This window comes from Neovison vison, chromosome 12 (genome assembly GCF_020171115.1).
Source record: "Neovison vison isolate M4711 chromosome 12, ASM_NN_V1, whole genome shotgun sequence".
NCBI lineage: Eukaryota > Metazoa > Chordata > Mammalia > Carnivora > Mustelidae > Neogale > Neogale vison.
In genome coordinates this window covers 11,767,427-11,788,074 of record NC_058102.1, presented here as the reverse complement: position 1 = coordinate 11,788,074, position 20,648 = coordinate 11,767,427, and the positions used below count along the sequence as shown (strand labels likewise).

Below are 20,648 nucleotides of genomic sequence, written 5' to 3'. Positions count from 1 at the left end.
AAAACAGGCTCCATTGTCAGGCAGGCCCAGGTTCAAATACCTATTCCACCACTTTCCAGCTCTGTGACCTAAACCTCTTCAGAGCTCAGTGCCTTCATCTGCCAGACTGGGCTTTCACCACCTACGGCAGAGGGAAGGCTGCTAAGAATGGTCGGGAACTGGGGCGGGGGGGGTACTGCACACAGGATTGGCTGCACCGTCAGCATTCAATAAATAGTAGCCATCACTATAAATTATTCCTGAAGACCATAAAGCAACTTCTATGAAGAAGTAACAGCGCCAAATGACAAGTGTATTAGCGTCCCTGCACCTTTACCCCGCCAGCCCCACCAGAGACCGGTAAACAGCACCAAGATGCCAAAGGCTATTTAACGACCATCTACTGCGCAACGTGCCAGGCGCTGGGGTCTTGAAGAGCGAAGGACACCACCTATCCCTAAACAGCAGTTCAGGCTGGTGAGGGAGGACAGGACAGACAGGACACGATGGGGACGAAGGGAAGTACTGCCCAGAGCTGTGTTCCTCTAAGAACGGGCTGCTTTTAAGGCTGTTGCCAGCAGTTGGGGTCACGCTGCAGAAATCTGTCCGCGTCACGGGGCAGGGGTGCCGGAACATGCGGCGCACGCGGAGCTCCATGCGCCAACCAAGAGCGAGGGGAAGGAGAGCGGGGCCATGCACTGGGGGAGAAGAACCGTGGGTCGGTTCTCTTCATGACACACCAGGGGAAAAATGACACCGAGCATGGAGCTGGCAGCCACGAGCCAGCACCTTCAGACAGACACGACAAGATGACTGCTTGTTGGGCTTGGTGCGGCAGCACATACATTTTTTTAGCAAATAGACATGGGGGCTCTCGAAGAATGACAATCCTATCATCAAAAACATGACTTGTCACTGCAAAGCTGCGTCGGGGAGGGCCAGAAGGGACTGCGTTCCATCAGCCAGCGGCACCCAAACTCACAATCCAGTGCTCTTGCTCTTTCTTGACAAATTTTCATCCTCACAATCCCAATCTGTCAAGCTGTGTCTCTCTCTCTCTCTCTCTCTCTCTCTCTCTCTCTCTCTCTCTCACACACACACACACACACACCCGTAAAATGTGCACTGCTGATGGACCAGGGCAGGGCTAGGCCACTCCTTGGTCATGACAGCACACGGTCATCAGGAAACCGCGCCATGTGAAGGGGAAAGGCACCAGCCTGAGAACAAAGGTTCTGTACCACAGACCCAGCTCCACCACCAGCCAGAGCTCTAAGCCCATGGGACCACAGCCTTGTGTAGTCAACTTCTCTGAGCTCGGTTTCCCCGACAGCAGAGCAGAGCGAGGCGACGACACCCAGCTCTGACATTCAAGGGGACTGAGGGCCAAGCCGATGCTCCCTACCCTGCACTTGTGTTCCCATGTCATGGCAGACAGGCCACAGGAGAGCTGGGGTATGACAATGTACTCTCAAGCGAGGACAGTTTCCTCTCTCAACTAGACTGGAAGTTCAGGCAGAGGAGAAAGCCGGCTACAACCTTTCTGGAACACAAACGACAAGGTTTTGGGATTTACAGTCCTGGCCCCTGAAGTCCCGTCAGGACTCTCTGTTCCCTGATCAGTAAGGCGGGAAAGAAGGCAATGGAAAGCGACGGGACAACGGCAAAGTCACCTGGCACCTGCAAGGGCACGTAGTTTGCCGGCACACAGAGCCCGCCAGAGAGGATGCTGAGAAGGACACACAGGAATGGCAGTTGCTATTTCTGGCCAATAGATCAGGACCTGGACGCCGGGTGTATTCTCCACTGGACAAATCGTGTGGTCAGAAATAATCTTGCAACTGCCAGCACTCAACAAACCGGCAGCTCTTGAGAGAGGGCTCTCTGGAGACGTGGAGCTGCCACAACCGAGGGACATGTACCCAGATTAGATCGGCGAAGGCCTCTCGGGTTCCACAGGAGGCATTGTAGGGAGCAGGGGCATGGGCTGGCGCAGAGAGCAACACAATGAGCTCCCGAGCGCTGCACGTGCTCAGGTCAGAAGAGCCGCCGCCCTGCCACCATCGACTCCGGGAGCCGCCAGGCATCCACATACCTCTGCCTCCGCTCACAGCTCCTCTAAAGCGCCAGACAGCCTGGCTTTGCAGGGCAGCCGTCCATTCCCTCCATTTTCTATTAGGAGGAAGAATTCTCATTTTCTGTCCCGTTCTCTTTACCTTTCCCTTCCCAACATAAAAGCGCGAATCAGAAGTGGGGTGTGCACCTCAAGGGATGTTATCTAACAACAGCAAAGAAGGAAGTACTACTGGCGCGTGGCGCATGCGGGGGCAGCCTGAAAACACGCTAAGTGAAAGAAGCCGGACACAAACGGGTCACGTATCACAAGGTCCATTTTCTAGGAAGTATCCAGAATGGGCAAATCAGCGGAGACAGAAACTAGACTAGTGGCCGCCTACAGCGTGAAGCAGAAGGGCCTAAAGGAACTGGGAAATGAGGACTTGGGGTCCATAGTTTTGGGTTTTTTTTTTTTTTGGAATGACGAGAATGTTCTGCAGTTGACCGTGGTGACGGCTGAACAACTCTGTGACTATACTAAAGCCACAGAACTGTATACTTTAAATGGATGAATTGCATAGTATCGAATTACATTCAACAAAGCCGTTTTAAAATGCCTGGAAGGAATTACAACTTCCTCGGGAAGGGAAATGTAATGGGGGAGACGGGCTCCCTGGCAGTCCCTAGTTTCCACACACCCGCCCTCGTTCCTTCCGATCAACTGCTCATGTTGCTATTCCATGCCGTGCTCCGCTGCTCAGCCGACCCCTTCCCCAAGATAACTGGGCTGGATGGCAGCTTTGCTTGGGTCTCAAAGTCTACCCCTGCTCTGTCTTGCCTTTCGTGTCCCTTCTTCCACATCTCGTTTCTCTGTCCCCACAGACACTGTAAAATCGCCCCCACACCACATGAGCCACACGAGCAGTGGCCCATGACCTACAGTGCCATGGAAAGGAATGAAGGTAAATGACACTAAAGAAGCACAGGTTTGGGAGTTTCAACACATCTGGGTTCCAAAGTACTTGACGAGTGACTCTGCCCACTCTCAGTTGCCACTTCTGTAAAATGGGCAAAACACTACCTGACACGTCTAGTGCACGCAGGTACTAGCAAAGCTAAATGGAAAGCTCTATATAAGTGATTAATATGCTGCCTGGCACCCAGAAGGTACTCAATAAATAATAACTTATTTACAGAAGCCGTGTGCCCATTGTTTCCTGTTGTCATCCAGCACATCAGCCTCGGTGCCCAAAAGGCAATAATAAAAAGCAGGCCATTGATGTGCCCTGAAGTTAAATATATTTAAGGCCATTTTTATTTTATTCTTTTGGTCTCCTGTATTTTCTCAACTTTCTTCAAAGAACGTGTATTACTTTTAAGAAAATGATTTTAGGGGCGCCTGGGTGGCTCAGTCAGTTAAGCATCCACCTTCAGCTCAGGTCATGATACTAGGGTCCTGGGATCCAGCCTTGTATCAGGCTCCCTGCTCAGCAAGGAGCCTGCTTCTCCCTCTCCTTCTGCCTGCTGTTGCCCCTACTTGTGCTTTCTCTGTCAAATAAATAAATGAAATCTTAAAAAAAAATTTTTAAATTAAAAGATTTCAGGGATTTTTTTCTTTTAATGAATTTAAATAGGGGCATCTGGGTGGCTCAGTCGGTTAAGCATCTGACACTGGTATTAGCTCAAGTCCTGATCTCAGTGTCTTGAGTTCAAGTCCCACACTGGGCTCCACCCTGGGCATGGAGCCTCCTTTAAATAATAATAATGATAATAAAATAAGATATCTGACTTCAGTGTGGGACAAAACGTCTGAGAATGTGGGCACAGACCAAACAAACCGCGAGAGACAGTCGCACGGTGAGTCCGGCACCGTGAGTCCACTGCATGTTGCCCGGTGCCTGCCTGGGGAGCGGAGCACAGCCTTCCAATGTCACAGAGCACTTGCTTTGCTCTGGGTGCCCTCTGTTGACAAAAACAGATATAGCCACTTGCTCCGGGGCTCTCTCCCTTTTCTCCTCCAACCCCAGGAGAGCCTAAAGTCCTCTGAGTGTAACTCAGACTTGAGGACAGGGCTTCCAGTTGCAAAATCTTCCTAAGCCCCCTATATAATCAGGATAGCCCTTTTCTTCTTCTGATTTCCCAAGTCCCCCCTCATTTTGTAACCGAAGCTTATCTCCAAACAGGTGAGCTCTCTCACAGGCTGGCAGAACACGAAGTGAGCGGCCTTTACAAGAACGTATGTGGAACTTCAATCACGGCTGCCGCTCACTTCAGAAATGGCTCCAGCATCAGCACAGCAGGAATAAACTGCTACTGTAAATAGTCCCCAACACAGTGTGAAACCCAATAAATGTGAAACAATTAAAAAAAAAAAAAACAACTAACTGGTGAAGTACTTAAGAGCGTCTATAGATGAAAACTGTTTAACAGCACCATTCCAGACAACTAAGAACTAACAACAGAATAAAAGCACATCAGAGTTGCCAGGATCTCAAATATTATCATCTCGAACTTCCTTATTTCTAGGAGGAAACTGAAGGGCCCAAAGAAGCAAAGTGACATATGCAAAGTCAAAATTAGTGAAAAAGCCAAGTTTCCTGACTCCCTCATGACGCATGGTCTCTCCACTACACTATACAGTCTTTACTCAGAAACTTCTTCATGTAACCATTACCCAGGACAAGGACAGCTGCATTTTAACCACTTCGTAGAGGGTAAAGAAACTAAAACATGTAATAATTCTTGAAAGGAAATGGAGGAAAACAAATCCTTTTTCTACTGTGTGATGAAGCCTTTTATAGTAGCACTACTTCTTAATAGAAATCAGTTTTTAAATTAAATTACTCTTCACAGGGTTAAAAACTACACTGTCAACAAGCAACATCTAAATAAGGAGTCAGCAAGCTATGGTCTACGGTCCAGATCCAGCTCATCACTTGCTTTTGTACAACCTGCACATGGACCATGAGCTGAGATGGTTTTTACATTTTTTTTTAAATGCTTGGGGAAAAAAATCCAAAGAAGCTTATTTCATGACATGTGGAAATTCCATGAAATTCAGTGCCCTCAAATAAAGTTTTATTAGGACACAGCCACAGTCATTCATCCCCATGCTGTCTACAGCTGCTCACACACCACAGCAGCAGAGCTGAACAGCTGCGAGAGAGGCCCAATGGCCCCCAAAGCCCAAAATATCTGCACACTGATCCTTTGCAAAACGTGTCTGTCCATTCCTGTTCTCAACGACTGATAAAAGTGATGTGTGACCCTTCAGTCGAGTGCAAAGCGCTGTAAGTTCTGGGAGCGCAGCCTCAGCGACAAGCTCCCCACGCTCTCCAGCAGGAGCCCCGCACATGCTGAGCAGCCGACCTCGACCTCCTGACAGGCTGATGGCTCCTTCAGAGAAGCCCAGCAGCCACTGAGCTAGGCTCAGGCATGCTTGTTGGTGACATGCATCAGCAATCCTACAGAAGCATGCCCACTTTACAAACGAGCACCCGAAAGCGAGGGGAAACATCAGGCAGTAACTAAAACTCTGAGCCCACGTCTGCTTGACACTAAGGTTCTTTGATTATTCCCCAGTGGTCTCCAAAGAGTGTTCCAATCAGCTGAGGGGGCTTCAGGGTCAAAAGGATGCTCAGAGGGTGAGGCTCCAAGTCCTCCAAACAAATCTTTGCTACCAGGACTGCCGCACTCACATTTTTCATAGATTGTGTCCACCGACTTCATTAGAAAAAGAAGGTACTGCTATGGAGTTTAGTCTGGAGGGCAGTGTGCCTCTTCAAAAAAAGCTATGCTCTTCTCCCTGTGCCACTTATTACCACCCTTGGAAAATCTCTCACAAAGCTGGACATCGAATTTCCTCATCTGCCAAAGGAGATTAAAACCCTGGCCTCCCCCACCCCCGCCCACATGTAGATCTCAATGGGGCTCACCAAGATCAAATGAAAATGGACAGGAAAGTGATCTGTAAACTCCACAGGACTAGAGGAATATAATACAGAATTATTACCCCCTCAGTGTAGGCTGGGGATGGGAAACAGAAAGGAAGTAACATTCACTACCAACTAAAGAAAAATCAAACATGCAAGTAAGATGTAAAAAAACACACACACATGGGGTGCCTGGGTGGCTCAGTGGGTTAAAGCCTCTGCCTTCGGCTCAGGTCATGATCCCAGGGTCCTGGGATCAAGCCTCACATCGGGCTCTCTGCTCAGCAGGGAACCTGCTTGCCCCTCTCTCTCTCTGCCTGCCTCTCTGCCTACTTGTGATCTCTGTCTGTCAAATAAATGAATAAAATCTTTAAAACACACACATTTTTTTTTTTTTAAGATTTTACTCATTTATTTGAGAGCGAGCGAGAAAGCCACTTTCCCCGCTGAGCAGGAAGCCTGACGCAGGACTGGATCCCAGGTACTGAAGGCAGACACTTAACCCACTGAGCCATCCAGGCACCCCAGAACACATATTTAATTAAAAGTAAATAAGGAGGGGCTCCTGGGTGACTCAGTCATTAAGTGTCTGCCTTCGGCTCAAGTCATGATCCCCAGGTCCTAGGACTGAGACCCACACCAGGCTCCCTGCTCGGTGGAAAGCCTGCTTTCTCTCCCACCCCCCTGCTTATGTTCTTGCTCTTGTTGTCTCTTTGTCAAATAAATAAAATCTTGAAAAAAAAAAAAAAGTAAATAAGGAAAAGACATGTGCTCTTTTGGTAGAAGTATCATCAACGGTCCAATCTAACATTCAGATTTAAAACTCAACTTTTAGGAGGCACCTGGGTGGCTCAGTCAGTTGGGTGTCTGCTTTTGGTTTGTGTCCTGATCCCATGGAGCCCTACATTGGGCTCCCTGCTCAGTGGGGAGCCCGCTTCTCCCTTTCCCCCCGCTTGTGCTCTCCTGTGTGCTCTCTCTCTCAAATAAATAAATAAATAAAATTAAAACAACGACAAAAAAAAACCTTCAGGGGTGCCTGGGCGGCTTAGTCGGTTAGGCATATGACTCTTTGATTTCAGCTCAGGTCATGATCTCAGGGTTGTGAGATCAAATTGGTGCCTTTAAGTTTCCCTCTCTCCCTCTCCCCCAACTTATAAAAACTAAAAATAAAAGTAAAACCCAACTTCACTAATTATTAGCTACACAGTCTTGGGCAATGACTTAAATCTCTTTGAGCCTTGGTTTCCTCACCTGCAAAGGGGAGGAATAAAATAATACTTGCTAAAAGCTTGATACAGGATTTGGCACATAATCAGTGTTCGACACACGTTAACTCTCTTTTTCTGGGGACCCCTACTTGCGAGTCTAAAATTTAGACACAACCATCAAAATGAGTGCATGAGCTCCCTACACCAATGACGAAATAACAGAATTAAGGAGCTAGAAGCATCTTTAGCTTAAATGATTCTAGGATCCACATGACACCCCAAAGCTTCTGAGAGCACAGGCTAAAGACGCTCTAAGGAACAATGAAAGATCCTAATAATAGGAGATACACAGGCAGGCCCTTGTTGAAAAGTTCTACTAATTCAATAAGGATGTTTATTGAGTGGTTTAAGAGCCTGTGTGGCTCCACAAAATGGCAGATTTACATTTAATATCCACTTGACGAAACCCATTAAACTTGTGAGGGCACTCTCTCTTGCTGAAGATCAGATATCTACCTTCTTAAGTATTAATTTTTTATATAGTTCTGGCAAGGCAAAAGCAAAAAACCCAATGAAAGCCTGAACAAAGATTTTTTTTTTTTAATCTTCCACAGGAAGAAATCCCCACAGAGTAGTCTCTGTATTTCAAGAAGGCTAGAGATAAGTTTACTTTTTAATTGATCCCTTTACCAAATTCTTACTGAGTACTTACTCTGAGCAAAGTATTTAAGAATATCAAGAAGTATGATAGGATCCTTGCTCGCACAGAACAGTATGGGCCAACATAAAATAATATGCAGTGATAAAGTGCCATTATAAAGTGGAAATTCTGTGCCCTGGGAGTTCAGCAGGCAAGACTTCCTGAAAGAGACAGCATCTGAAGCGGTATTTAAATGATGGTAAGGATGGCCAGTATCTAAACATGCAAAAGACCATAAAGAAGAAATTAGAATTAAAACCCTTATCTGATTTCAAAACTATACCACCCCAACCTATAGTGTGGCTAGAACACAGAGAACCTTACAAGACACAGAAGGATAAACACTGGGGCCATACCACAGATGTCCCAGAGTAGCCACTGAAGAGTTTTCAGCAAGGAAACAGCTAAGCAGAATAATGATACTCCAGTGAAATCAGAGCTGAGCCTTCGTTTAAATGTACGATTACATTGAATTTACTGAAATTATCTTATGATGGCACCACGTTTTCTAACACAAAGACCTTAAATCATCTGTTGTATTCCCCCTGCCTTTCTAAATCAACCCTAAATCAGCTCAGTATAATGGCATACACTAATGCTATCAAGAAAATAAAAATATTTTATCTATAACTGAAGCACGTTTTGGCCACCAACTATGAGGCCTTTTGCTTTATCTTACACTTAACTAGCTGGTTTCATTCTAAATCACCTGCCAGTGGCTGTCTGTTGAAGGACAACGTTGAAGAGATCGATCATGTTTCTTAAAAGTAACTCACGAAATGGCAGCCAGGTGTGCTTATGGCTATCTGCCGCTTATGTCTACTAACTACGTGGCCGCCCTGAACAAGTCTAAAGAGATGAATCACCTGATTTTGAAAACTGCAAATAAAGAAAATTCTAGAGTTTTCCTATATAAGTAGTCCCAGTGATTAATAATCCTTAGTCAGATAAATCTTTTCGAAGGCCATATTAAACTTCTCATTACAACACAAATCAAATGCCCATAAAGGTTAGGTCAATCTACTGGAAAGCCAACCAGTGAAGTTATGATGCATCCATTTACAAAATAGTAAGGATTTGCGTCAAGAGATGAGTACAAACTGTTCTGACAGCCTAAAATCACAGCAAATCCAAACTGAGTAAAAACTGGCAAAGCTGGGGGAAGAAGTCAAGCCACGGAATAAAAGACAGGATGTGACAAAGAAACCACATACAGAAGAGGGATGAGAAGAAAGCCAGCCATCCTTTCTGTGCTTCTGGTTTGAGTTACTCATCTATCCCCAGATCCAGAGCAGCCCTGCTGAATTCAGAGGTAGGAAGTTAAGTGATAAAAACCCCCACTGTTTTCCTTAGGAAGCATGATACTGTCAAGAACCACAAAGTCAAACCCATTAGAGCCAAAAGACTTCTTAAAGGAAGAAGAAAAAACTTGGGCCCAGAGATGAGAAGAGACTTTCTGGACTACAGGAAAAGCAGAAGGTAGAAGCAGTGAAATATCACGTCAGCTATTAAGTCACTTTTGACATGGAAATTTTACCAGTGTAATGCTTACAAAAGTACTGTCCTCCTCACTTTCACCGATGACAACACTGAGCCTTACAGAAGTTAGATTTTGCTCATGGTCTTCATAAATCTACCAAACTCACTGGCTCTAACACTTACGGAAATGCTATGCATATGAAGTGCTAAGTGAGTTCAAATGAGTAGAGGCAGTAAGCAAAGGTCTCATACAGCAGGTTAAGTTACGGCGGGGGTTCCTGAAGGATACTTAGGGTTCCGCTGGGAACAGGAGAAATATTTCAAGCAAAAGGCACTAGGAAGAAATAAATACCCAGGACGGAGATCTGAAGGACTCTGAAGAGCCGTGCACAGTAGAAGAAATACGTGGAAGGGCCTAACGAGGAGCACAATGGTTGTAGAGAGTCTCGAACAGCACAGTTTGGCCAGATTCTGTCCAAGTCATAGCAATCTCAAAACTGACTCCACTCCCTCTTTCTACGGATGCTGCCAAGACCCATAATGAGTTATGTAAATAAACTGGTACAGGTTTCATTCCCCACAACCAAGCATATTTTTTTTTTGGAAATACGGTAAAGCTATGCTCCTGGGCTAGAAATTTCAAATCTACAGATTTAAGTCATCTCACATGGTAAATTCAAAGCCTACATTAACTAAGCATCTCCTTATAAAGCTTCCCTAAGGCCCCGTTTCCATATAATTAAAGAGAAAAATGACTTAATGACCCTATCGTATGCTGGGAAATTTATGTATGTTACCTCTAATTGCAAAACAACCTTTCACAGTAGATACTATTCCTATTTTATAGATCAAGAAACTGAGGCTCAGAGAAGGAAAGTACTTGCCCAAAGTCATACAAGCAAGGGCAACACTGATTTTTAAATCCAAAGCCAGGGTGTGGTTTGTGCAGGTGTGTGTATGTTTGTGTCCAGAGGAATTTCCATGAAATAGCCTTACGGAAGCTACAGTGCCTTGGTTAAATAAAGAAAAGTCAATGACTGTGGCTGATCCTCTACCACATTACATCTCTTATGACAAGTAGAAATCAGCATAATAGCTCTTCACTGCCTGAAGAACTTTCTTACCTAAACATGCCAGCGACTAAGGATCTGGAGGATGTGTCAGCCAAACACAAAACCACTATAAACCTACCAGTCTTTTGGGGGAGCCATCTCCAGTACTGAACAAAGATAGTCAAATGCCTGTTTCTAGTCTCTTTCCCAGGATAGTTATATAGAGTTTATCCAAATTTAGTAAAAAAGGATGAAAATATAGTTTTGTTTTATTAGGGAGAGGGGACAGATTTGTCTTGCAAAATCTCATAACTGAGAAAAAAAAATCTGCAAATTGTAAATGTGACAAAGAACTTGTACCCAGAATATATAAAGAACTCTTATCATTCAAATAAGAGTACAAACGAACCAGTAAAAAGTGGGCAAAGTGAAAGACTTAAACAGATATCTCAACAAAGAAAACACAAAGGGCTAATAAGCCCCACCAAAAAGGCAACTCTACATCTTTCAGTATAAAGAAATGCAAACCAAAACCAAATGAGCTACCAACACATACTCTGTATAATAAAAAAGGATAAAAACCAAGCCACTTTGGAAAATAGTGTGATAGTTTCTGACACACGAGCTTACCATAAAACCCAGCAATTCCACTCCTAGAAATCTGCCCGAGAGAATTAAAACATATGCCCACACAAAGACTTCAATGCAAATGTTCGTAACAGCATTATTCATAAAGGCCAAACTGAAAAACGATCCAAATTATCTATCAACTGGTAAATGGATTAACGAAATGGCATACATCCACAGAAAAGAACACTCTTCAGCAACAAAGAGTAATGACATAGCGATGCGTGCTACAACATGGATGAACCTGAAAAACATTACGCTAAATGACAGACGTCACACACGCAAGACTCCATACATATCACATGATCCCATTTACATAAAATATCCAGGAAAAACAGAGTCAGAAAACAGATCAGCAGTTTCTGCTTGGGGTGAATTGCAAAAAAATTCGAGAAAATCTGGGCGGGAGGGGTGGGGAGGTGTGTTATGGAAATATTCTAAAACCAAACTGTGGTGATGGTGGCACCACACTATAAATTCATAAGCTCACTGAATGAGTTTGCCTACATTGAATGACTTTTATGGTACAGAAATTACATCTCAATTGTGCTTTTAAGTGATTACTAAATTTATTTATCTACTTATTATTTTCTATATATATCCATATATATATTTAATAACTCCAGGGAAAATGGAAAAGTATATAAGAAAGTGAATATATGATTCAGCTACACTTAGTCATAATAATATAAATATTATATAACCATAAATTAGTAATAAACATGGATTGTTTTAAACTGGCTTTATTAGAAAGGAGACAGTGTCTAGAAAACTGTTAATATCTCATCTCCAACAGTAGGAAGCCAAAATATAGTGTCTAAAATTGGTAAATCAAGAAATAGCAGAATAGGCAAGTTATTCAGACACATGGCAGACAGCAGCCGATGAAATGAAATGGTCTTTTCCAAAAGGAAAAGGCTTACTAACTATTTGTAGAAGGAAATGATCTAAAATGCAAGAGTGAGTCTGAAGCTAATTACATGGTTCGAGCAAAATGCTCAAACACCAGATGCCACAGCATTTACCAGCCCTTCATCCACTAGAGGGTGTGAGGCAACACCGCAGAGGTCCTGACCACGGATGGGTGACCTGGTGTCAGAGACTGGGGCGAAGCAACCATTTTATAAGATACTTTGCATGGCTGAGAATGGAGTTCTATAAAACCTAGGGGGGGGGGCTTTTATATGTAATTTAAAGCAAAGCAGAAGTATTTTTAATTAAAAGGGGACCAGTAAGGGGGCACCTGGGTGGCTCAGTGGGTTAAAGCCTCTGCTTTCAGCTCAGGTCATGATCACAGGGTCCCAGGATCTCCCCGGATCAGGCTCTCTGCTCAGCAGGGAGCCTGCTTCCACCTCTCTCTCTATCTGCCTGACTCTCTGCCTACTTGTGATCTCTGTCAAATAAATAAATAAAATCTTTAAAAAGGAGGGGGGACCAGTAAGAAAATTATTATAGATTGTGAGATACAGAAGGGGTATGAAACAATTTACTTCTGAACCAGTCATTTTAATAGTTTTCAGCCATGGGGGGGGGGGTGTAAAATTTCTCATTTGACAAGTCCTAGCTGGAACTGATATTAAACACAGCAAATAATTAAACTTGTTGCCTAGACCATTCTAAGACTGCTTATTTTTCCTTTCTTTCTTTCTTTGGTTGTCCTAAAATTCAATTCCTCACAGCAGCCAGAATGTTCTTTTTAAAAATGTAAAATAAATCACATCACTTCCCTGCCTCAAACCTTTCAAAGTCTTTGACGTTAAACAAAATAATTTTCATTTATTCTTTCAACAACTATTTATTGATCTCCTCCTACAAACCAGGCTCTGCTGTAAGCAAAGTCACAGCTTGCCCAGCGTATTTTGGTGGAAGAGATGCACCATAAAGTACGTGCAGTGGACAATTTCAGATGCCAGTGAGAGACGCGAAGAAAGTGCAGTTGCACGGTCAGGTTATGGATCTGAATACAGTGAGACTGGTGTAGTCAGGGAAGGCTTCTCGGAGGAGTAAATTGTGCAGCTGTGGCCTGAATGAGAAGGTGAGTAGCTGGGTGAAGAGCAGTGCACAGAAGGCAGAAGGGACCGTGACTCCACACTGAAGCTGGGGTTGTGCTTGTTCGAGAACACCCAATGCCAACTGCAGGTCGGAGGGCGGCAGGGAGCTCCAGAGGGAGGCAGGAGGCTCATGTACAGTCCTCCCTGCACCATACGATGGGACAGGACTCAACCAACAGGAGCCACCTTCATTCCTGCTACAACATGGATGAACCTTGAAAAGATAATGCTGAGTGAAAAGAAACCAGTCACAAAAGACCAGATATTGTGGGATTCCATTTATATGAAAACTCCAGAAGTGGCAAATCCGTAGAGATGGAAAGCAATGAGTGGCTGCAGAAGGATGTGGAATAGGGAAGCAACTGATAAAGGATAAGGAGTTCTTTAAGGCTGCATTTTTAAGAACAATTACTAGAATTTTGTTCTTCGAAACTATAGATGGCCATCTCCTAGTAGGTCCAGAAAACCAATTTTGCTCTAACAACTGCTGAATGGAAAGGAATAGAAAATATACAATATAAATATAATATAATATAATATATATATATAATATAAAAGAAAATATAAATTATATTAATTATAATTACATGAGTAATTATACTCGTGTGTGTGTGTGTGTGTGTAAACTGGGTCATGATGTTAAAGCTATTGCTGACTAGGGGGTGTTGTCTTTTTTAAGCTTGAAAGCACTGAGCTAGAACTTGAACCCTCTCTTACCATGTCCTCCATTCTAACAAGGGAGGAAAAGGAGCCATCGTTTCTTCGGCACCAAACAAAATGAGTAGGACAGAAAATGCATTTGCTGTTGTCCATGGCTCCCAAGCAAAGTAACTGAAAGCCCTGAAAGTTAATTTATAAAAACAGTGACTAAAATAAAGCCCATACCAGGAATAAAAGGAAGAACTGGTTAGAAAAAGGGAAATTTTTTTTTTCAATCCTTAAGAAAGAAAATACTTTTGAAAAAGAAATCCCTTAGGTCACCTTTTTTTTTTTTTTAATTTTTTAAGTAGGCTCCAGACCCAGCATGGAGCTCAACAAGAGGCTTGAACTCAGGGCCCTGAGATCAAGACCTACAATCAAGAGTCGGACACTTAACCAACTGAGTTAACTCAACCAACTTAACCAACTGAGCCACCCAGGCACCCCTCATAGGTCATTTTTAATCTATCCTCTCAATTAAAAGTACGGCTGCCACTCCCAATTAAAATCTCTTCACAGTCAAAGTCGTATCTGCCAACTTGAACATCTCCTTTGACATTTTGTTTCTGTGTTTCACCTAAACATGTCAACACAATGGCTTTTCAACAGAATTTTAGGAAAAGGAAAAAAATTTCAAGGAGCCACTGACCAGCATTTTATAAAAAAGATAAAAATCCTAACACCATGACATTAATTTTTTCTTTATATTTAAAATACAAAAAGATAAACTGTGGACCATAAGCTATTTTAACAAACAAGAGAGGAAGAAAATTTGACAGACAAGTTACTCAAGGGACATCCAGGTCACACGAAACCTTTTCATGTTGCTACATTCCCCAAGGATTCCATAATATCTTGTCACACTAGCAAGAGAACATCCCCATTCAAGGACTAGAGAACATTGACAGAAGAATACAAATGGGAAATACAAGACACTGGAGGCTGAAAATCCAGGGTTCAAGTCCATTTCTGCCACCTCCCTTCTATGTGACATTGGAAATTCATTTAAAAATCTCTGTGATGGGAGACCTGGGTGACTTAGCTGTTAAGAATCTGCCTTCAGCTCAGGTCATGATCTTGGGATCAAGCCCCATATCAGGCTTCCTCTCCAGCTCCTCCTGCTTGTGTTCCCTGTCTTGCTATCTCTCTGTCATAAATAAATAAAATCTTTTAAAAATAGTAATAAAAATATAAATAAATAAAAATAAAAATCTCTGTTGGTTCTATTTTTTTAAGATTTGTTTATTTATTTGAGAGAATGTATGTACAAGTAGGGGGAGGGGCAGAGGGAAAGGGAGAGAATTTCCAAGCAGACTCCCTGCTGAGTGGGACGCCCAATGTGGGGCTTGATCCCAGGACTCTGAGATCATGACATGAACTGAAATCAAAAGTCAGGTGCTTAACTGACTGAGCCACCCAAGCGCCCTTCTGTGTCGGTTTTCTTATGGATAGAGATAATAAAGCCCCATCTATCTAGCAGAGCTATTGTGAAGGTTAAAACTCAGTAACCATGGAAGCACACTGTAAAGTACTTTATAAATGTTAGTCTTTTTTTTTTTTTAAACATACTATTACTCTCAGCTCTACACCTGACTCAACACCTGAACCCAACCAAGAGTCTGTACTCTCTCATCTCAAACCTGAATGGCAATGTTTCATTCCCGCACAGGTTAAATGTTACGTAATGCACTGTGCCCTAATTCCAATTCCTGATCACAGCAGTCGAGGGGACATGTGCTCGAGTTCTGGCCTTACGGCGAAGATGACCACACACCCCACCCATCTCGGTTTGCCTGGGACTGTTTCAACATGAGCTTTGCTTTTTACTCTCAAAGGCGCCCCAACTAGAACGAGGAACGGTATGGCCACCCTAATGTGGTAGACATAAAGTTACAGCACCAAGAGGGCTGGCCTTGGGACTCCCACTGTACTCTCCAAAAGCCCCTGAAAGCCATCCTAAATAAACAAACAATGTTAGCAAAAACAGTAAGCCTGCTCTGCAGAACTAAGTCCTCTTCTCACCAGATTGCTACGCCTAAGTCCCTCCTATCTAAAAACTCTGGAGCTAATACTCAGACATTCTCTCATTTAAAATGTTACAAACCCACAAAATATTCCAGCCTTAACACTAAAATAAGCACCTGCACATATGCATAAACCACAGAGAAACAATCAGCTGGGAATCTAAACCCTATATTGTTATCAACCTGACCCTCAGCCTTCCAACTGGCTTTCACTTCTGTAATCTGGACGATGTCCGTCTCCTGCACGGCCACAGAGAGAGCCCATGAGCAAGCACCGTGAAGCGCTTGCAGTGCCTTATGAATGCAGTGGCCTGTCATCTCAGAAAGCTGGCTAACTGACTGGCAAGAAGGCTGGGGCAACCGCACATAAAAAAAAACAAAACCTCCAGAAGGTGGCAGGTGTTTTTTTTCCCCCTCCTTTGCTCCGAAAGTTCCTGATTCAAATGTGCCAGCGGGAGCTTACATAACAGCAGGAAAAAGGTCACTGAACAGTGAGATGTCAGTCTACTTGGTCCTCAGCAGCTCAGGGGCAATAACCCTTAACCAGGGGCCATGGCTTCCGAGATCTGTGGTTGAGCTTCCCGAGGCCAAACGATAAACCAAGTATTGGGGTAAGCAGGCACACACGCACAGGACCACATTTTCCTTGTGCGAGGGAACAATCCCCAGGACAGGGGAAAGGGCCCTCAACAAAACCAAAGACAAATTTCAGTCCTTACACAGCTACGATCGTGTACGCTGCCTTGCATAAGCCACTTGACTCTCCGTGTGCCTCAGTTCCCTGCTCTCTCCAAAGGAAGTGTTTTATCTACCTCAGGAGGTGACTGTGTGGATGAGTTGGGAAAGCACGGATGACGGTGCTCTAGGAGGACCAAGATTTTAACTCCGCCTCTTTTAAAATCACGAGGAGATGCTGATAAAAATGTCTCGGGATGGTTCCCATCTGTTTAGAAAGGAACGGCAAAAGAATGAGGAGGGCAAATAAAGACACAATTAAAATTCACCTTCACCTCACCCCCACTGGCTCCTGGATTTGCTGAGCCAAACCACTCTGGGGAGATGTAAAGATCTCACGTTCAGTTTCTGTCCAGCTCAGGCTGCTCGGTGGCCAGTGTTGCCCACTGATAAATGCCTCCCAAACCTCCACACACAAACTGAGAGTTCACAAGGTTAGAGGCATTAATTAGCAGTACTCATTTAGATTCTGTATTCATCAAATACAACAAGCAGCTATTCAATATTTGCCTGTTTGCACTGCTCTAAGATCTCTAATTCAGAGATCCAGCCAGAGAACAAAATAAAGCCCAAGAAAATAAACTAATATAAACCTGTCACCATCAGAATGTGCCTCAAAGTAAATGAACAGCTTTAAACTGTGGCAAAAGGGTCTGCCTAGACCTACAGCAGACAGAGTCTGAGTAATGAGGGTGCAGGTGACAGAAGTGGGTCCCTACCACAAGAGAAAGGAAAAATAAAGCAGTTCCAAGCAACTGGGCTTTAACAAATTCCTCTTAACTCTTTTTGCTTAGTTTCTCATTGATCTGCAATCCCCACAGGAAGAAGAGAGCATTACACAGTACCTTTCAGATCCTTTAAACTCAGCACATCTATCCCCACGCTTTGTCAATTACTTTTACCTTCCCATATCTAAAATAAGCCTACATCCAACATAAGTAACATTTTATAAGGAAGTAAACATACGCACTGGTATGCAAGACAGGAGACTGATCATGATCCTTCCTAATTTAAGGGTCCCAGGTGAAAAGTACAGGATGAAACAGAAAATGCCACTCCTTTTAACATAGCCCATAGCACTACTTTTTGACTCCGGCTGCAAAACAGCATCAGCTGTAGAGGGTTCTAAATATGTGAATGACTAAACCCGATTTTAGGCCTACTGAATCAGAACGTCTGCGGGCTGAGCTCTAGGCCGTAGTACTTTTCCTGATATACGGCCATGGTAGAGAACTACTATCAAAGGGCATAAATTCCACAGTTTACAAAAGCTCTAGAGCAGACCCAAACCAGAAAGGAAGGAAGGAAGGATGGATCATCTATATTTTGTTTAGATCTGTAGTAAATGACTATTATCTTTCAACAAAACTTCCATAGGGACAAACTTCAATTGCTATGGTGATGATCCCACTGGGAGATGAGCATGGGGATCAGCACCACTCTCCCTCCCCCTTTTTCTCCATACCCTACCTGGGGCCAGTCTGATACCAACCCAGCACCAAAAGTGCAAGAACTGGGCAAGTACTCTGAGGACTGCGATGATGGGTCGTCCTAGTTGTTAAGGTCAGCATCAGGCACTCTGATGAGATCCAACCATGTCACAACACTTCGGTTTAGCGCTCTGATGACACATGTCCTTTGGACAAGCCCAACAGTGAGGGGTTTTTTGGACCACCCTATAGGGAAGTTGGACGGGCATTCAAAGATAGTGCTAGGAGCTATCCTTTCAAATCTCCTGAAAAATATCTATATGCCCAGACATCAAGGAGGCAAATTTCAGAGGGTAGCTATCTTAAGCCACATCATTCCTCTGAAGCAGCTTTACCTGTTCTTCTAGCCTAATGCGGCTTCAGCCTCATCTGCTCAAGGTTTCAGACAGTGGAAGGCTAGGGGAGGCATTTTATACACTCACCTAAAGCATCCAGAGGATGTCTCATAGGAAGCATTACTGCTCTACCCACAATAGGGCCTGGGTTTTTTCCCAATCATCCTCCCTATCTAAGAAAGAAAGACAGCAGAAACTTCCCTCTCTCAAGCAAGTCTTCCCTGATTAAAACCATAAGGCTGAATTCCCCCAGGAAGGAGAATGGAATTTTCTTGCTGCAGATTATTGCAAGGACTCAAAAAAATCTGTGCAGGCAGGGGCTAAGTGGCAGAGAATTAAGAGACAAGCCCAGCACTTAGAATTATGAGACATCAAGAAAACCAGGTTAAAAAATTATCGTCAGCCTGGAGAAGAAAAAACAAAAGCAATTATGGCTGTGCCTCAGTGATTTTTTTTTCCCCTGTAGTATCCACAGTTTCAGTAACATGATTATAATTCTTTTAGGATTAAAAATATATATTTTATTCATATCTCTAAATGTAAATTCATTGCTGACACTAACCGTGTCACTCTCCAAAATTATTTCAGGAAGTGCTCTCTACCACATCATCCTTAGTATGAAAACACACACACACACACACACACACACACACATCTCATCTGAGTTGTAACAGCAGATACCAACCTGGCTGTCCCGTGCTGGGAATCCATGATAACCTGGGGTCAGAGGCTCGTTCTAAGAAAAAGAAAAGAAAATCAAACTATAAGACAAAAGAAAATGTTAAGAATCACCAAAATCATCCAAATTGATCAAATATAAATCCTGCAACAGTTCCTAAGATGTTCCATTGCTATACTCCACTCCAACTACACACCTCTCTCAGTTCAGCCTCTACAATGGCAAAAACCAAACCAAACAAATAGTATTTGCTTCAAAACACAACTCATAAACACTATTTTCCTCCTTATACAGCTAAATCTGTTTCCTTTAAGAATATTGCAAATAGGAAGTCACTGTGATTTGGAGCAAATCAGCTCCTAACTCCACAGTATGGGACTTTAGCCTCCCTGGCCTTTAACCACTAAAAGCCAATAGCAATCCTGAACACTAGGACAACCAAAAATATCCATACTTTCCCAGAAGTCTCCTGGCTGAACAGTGCCACCCATTCTGAGAACTACCTCTTGGCTTGGAAGTTTTTGCCACTCCCCTCTCTCAATATGTGTTCCTTCAGTTCTTTGAGCCCTACGTGAAATCCCATCTCAGCTCAGGACTTACTCTACCACCCTGTATCACCTTGTAAATCCAAGTGACTCCTAACATGTATATATTAAAATGTATTTAGGCTATCTGTACAATTTCCTTTTCATATTATTTATGACACAATAAATCTTATTTTTGTAAAGCTGTATCATATTGAGCATCTCATCTTCATATTTACCCCTAAATCAAGAACCTTGAGGGCAAGAATGATAGCCAATAAAAGCTATGCAAACCCTAATTTAGTATAAGGTCATAAGATAGGAGCACTCATTCATGGCTTGACCAATGCAATTATTCAGTCAACAAACAGTGAGCAGAAGGACAGAGAGAACCGTAAGCAGGCTCCATGCCCAACGTGGAGCCCGATGCAAGGCTTGACCTCCCAACCCTGAGATCATGACCTGAGCCAAAATCAAGAGTTGGACCCAGGCTCCCTGAACAGCTAATATTTTTAAAGTACTGTTAGATATCAGCCATCAGTAAGAAAGATAAATAACACAAGGCCCTTGCCTTCAAGTGAACTTTTAAATGGGAGATTTATGTGCACACCCAAGTGTAAATGAGAACATACAGTGCCTTTGTAATTTTTTCAACGTGCGCAACACAGCTACCTGGAAAATACTCATTCTCTTCTTCCATCCATTTATACTTTCATTCCGACTAGTAGAATTACAAGATAAGAATTTGCACTGATAGGACTTTCAAATATGGCAAGAGCTGCAACCAATGATAGATCTGCTTTGATTATATCCTTTGATCTATCAAACGTCCACACTGCATTCAAAAATACGAAACCAGGAGCCAACATAAGCTTGCTACAGAGACGCCGTGTGCATTCATCCCGGTTTCCCTGCAAAATAGCACAGTGTCTAACACACGGTGGGTACACAAAACGATGGATAAAGAAGTAACTGGAGGTGAATAAGCTGAAGTTATTTTGGCATTTATCACTGATTCAATCACACAAAATCCAACTTCTTCTTTTTGATTCCTAAGTCTCTATTTTGGACATTTATAA

At 43.3% G+C, this 20,648-nt stretch overlaps 1 protein-coding gene across 12 annotated transcripts in view; it reads right to left on the bottom strand.

Annotated features, from left to right (window-relative positions):
- Positions 1–20,648, bottom strand: part of RBFOX2 (RNA binding fox-1 homolog 2) — a 266,184-nt gene that overhangs the window by 158,767 nt on the left and 86,769 nt on the right. For all 12 annotated transcript variants that reach the window (XM_044228799.1, XM_044228801.1, XM_044228798.1 and 9 more), the window contains exon 2: positions 19,052–19,102. In XM_044228799.1, the coding sequence (XP_044084734.1) occupies positions 19,052–19,102 (51 nt within the window). The remainder of the gene's footprint in view (positions 1–19,051; positions 19,103–20,648) is intronic.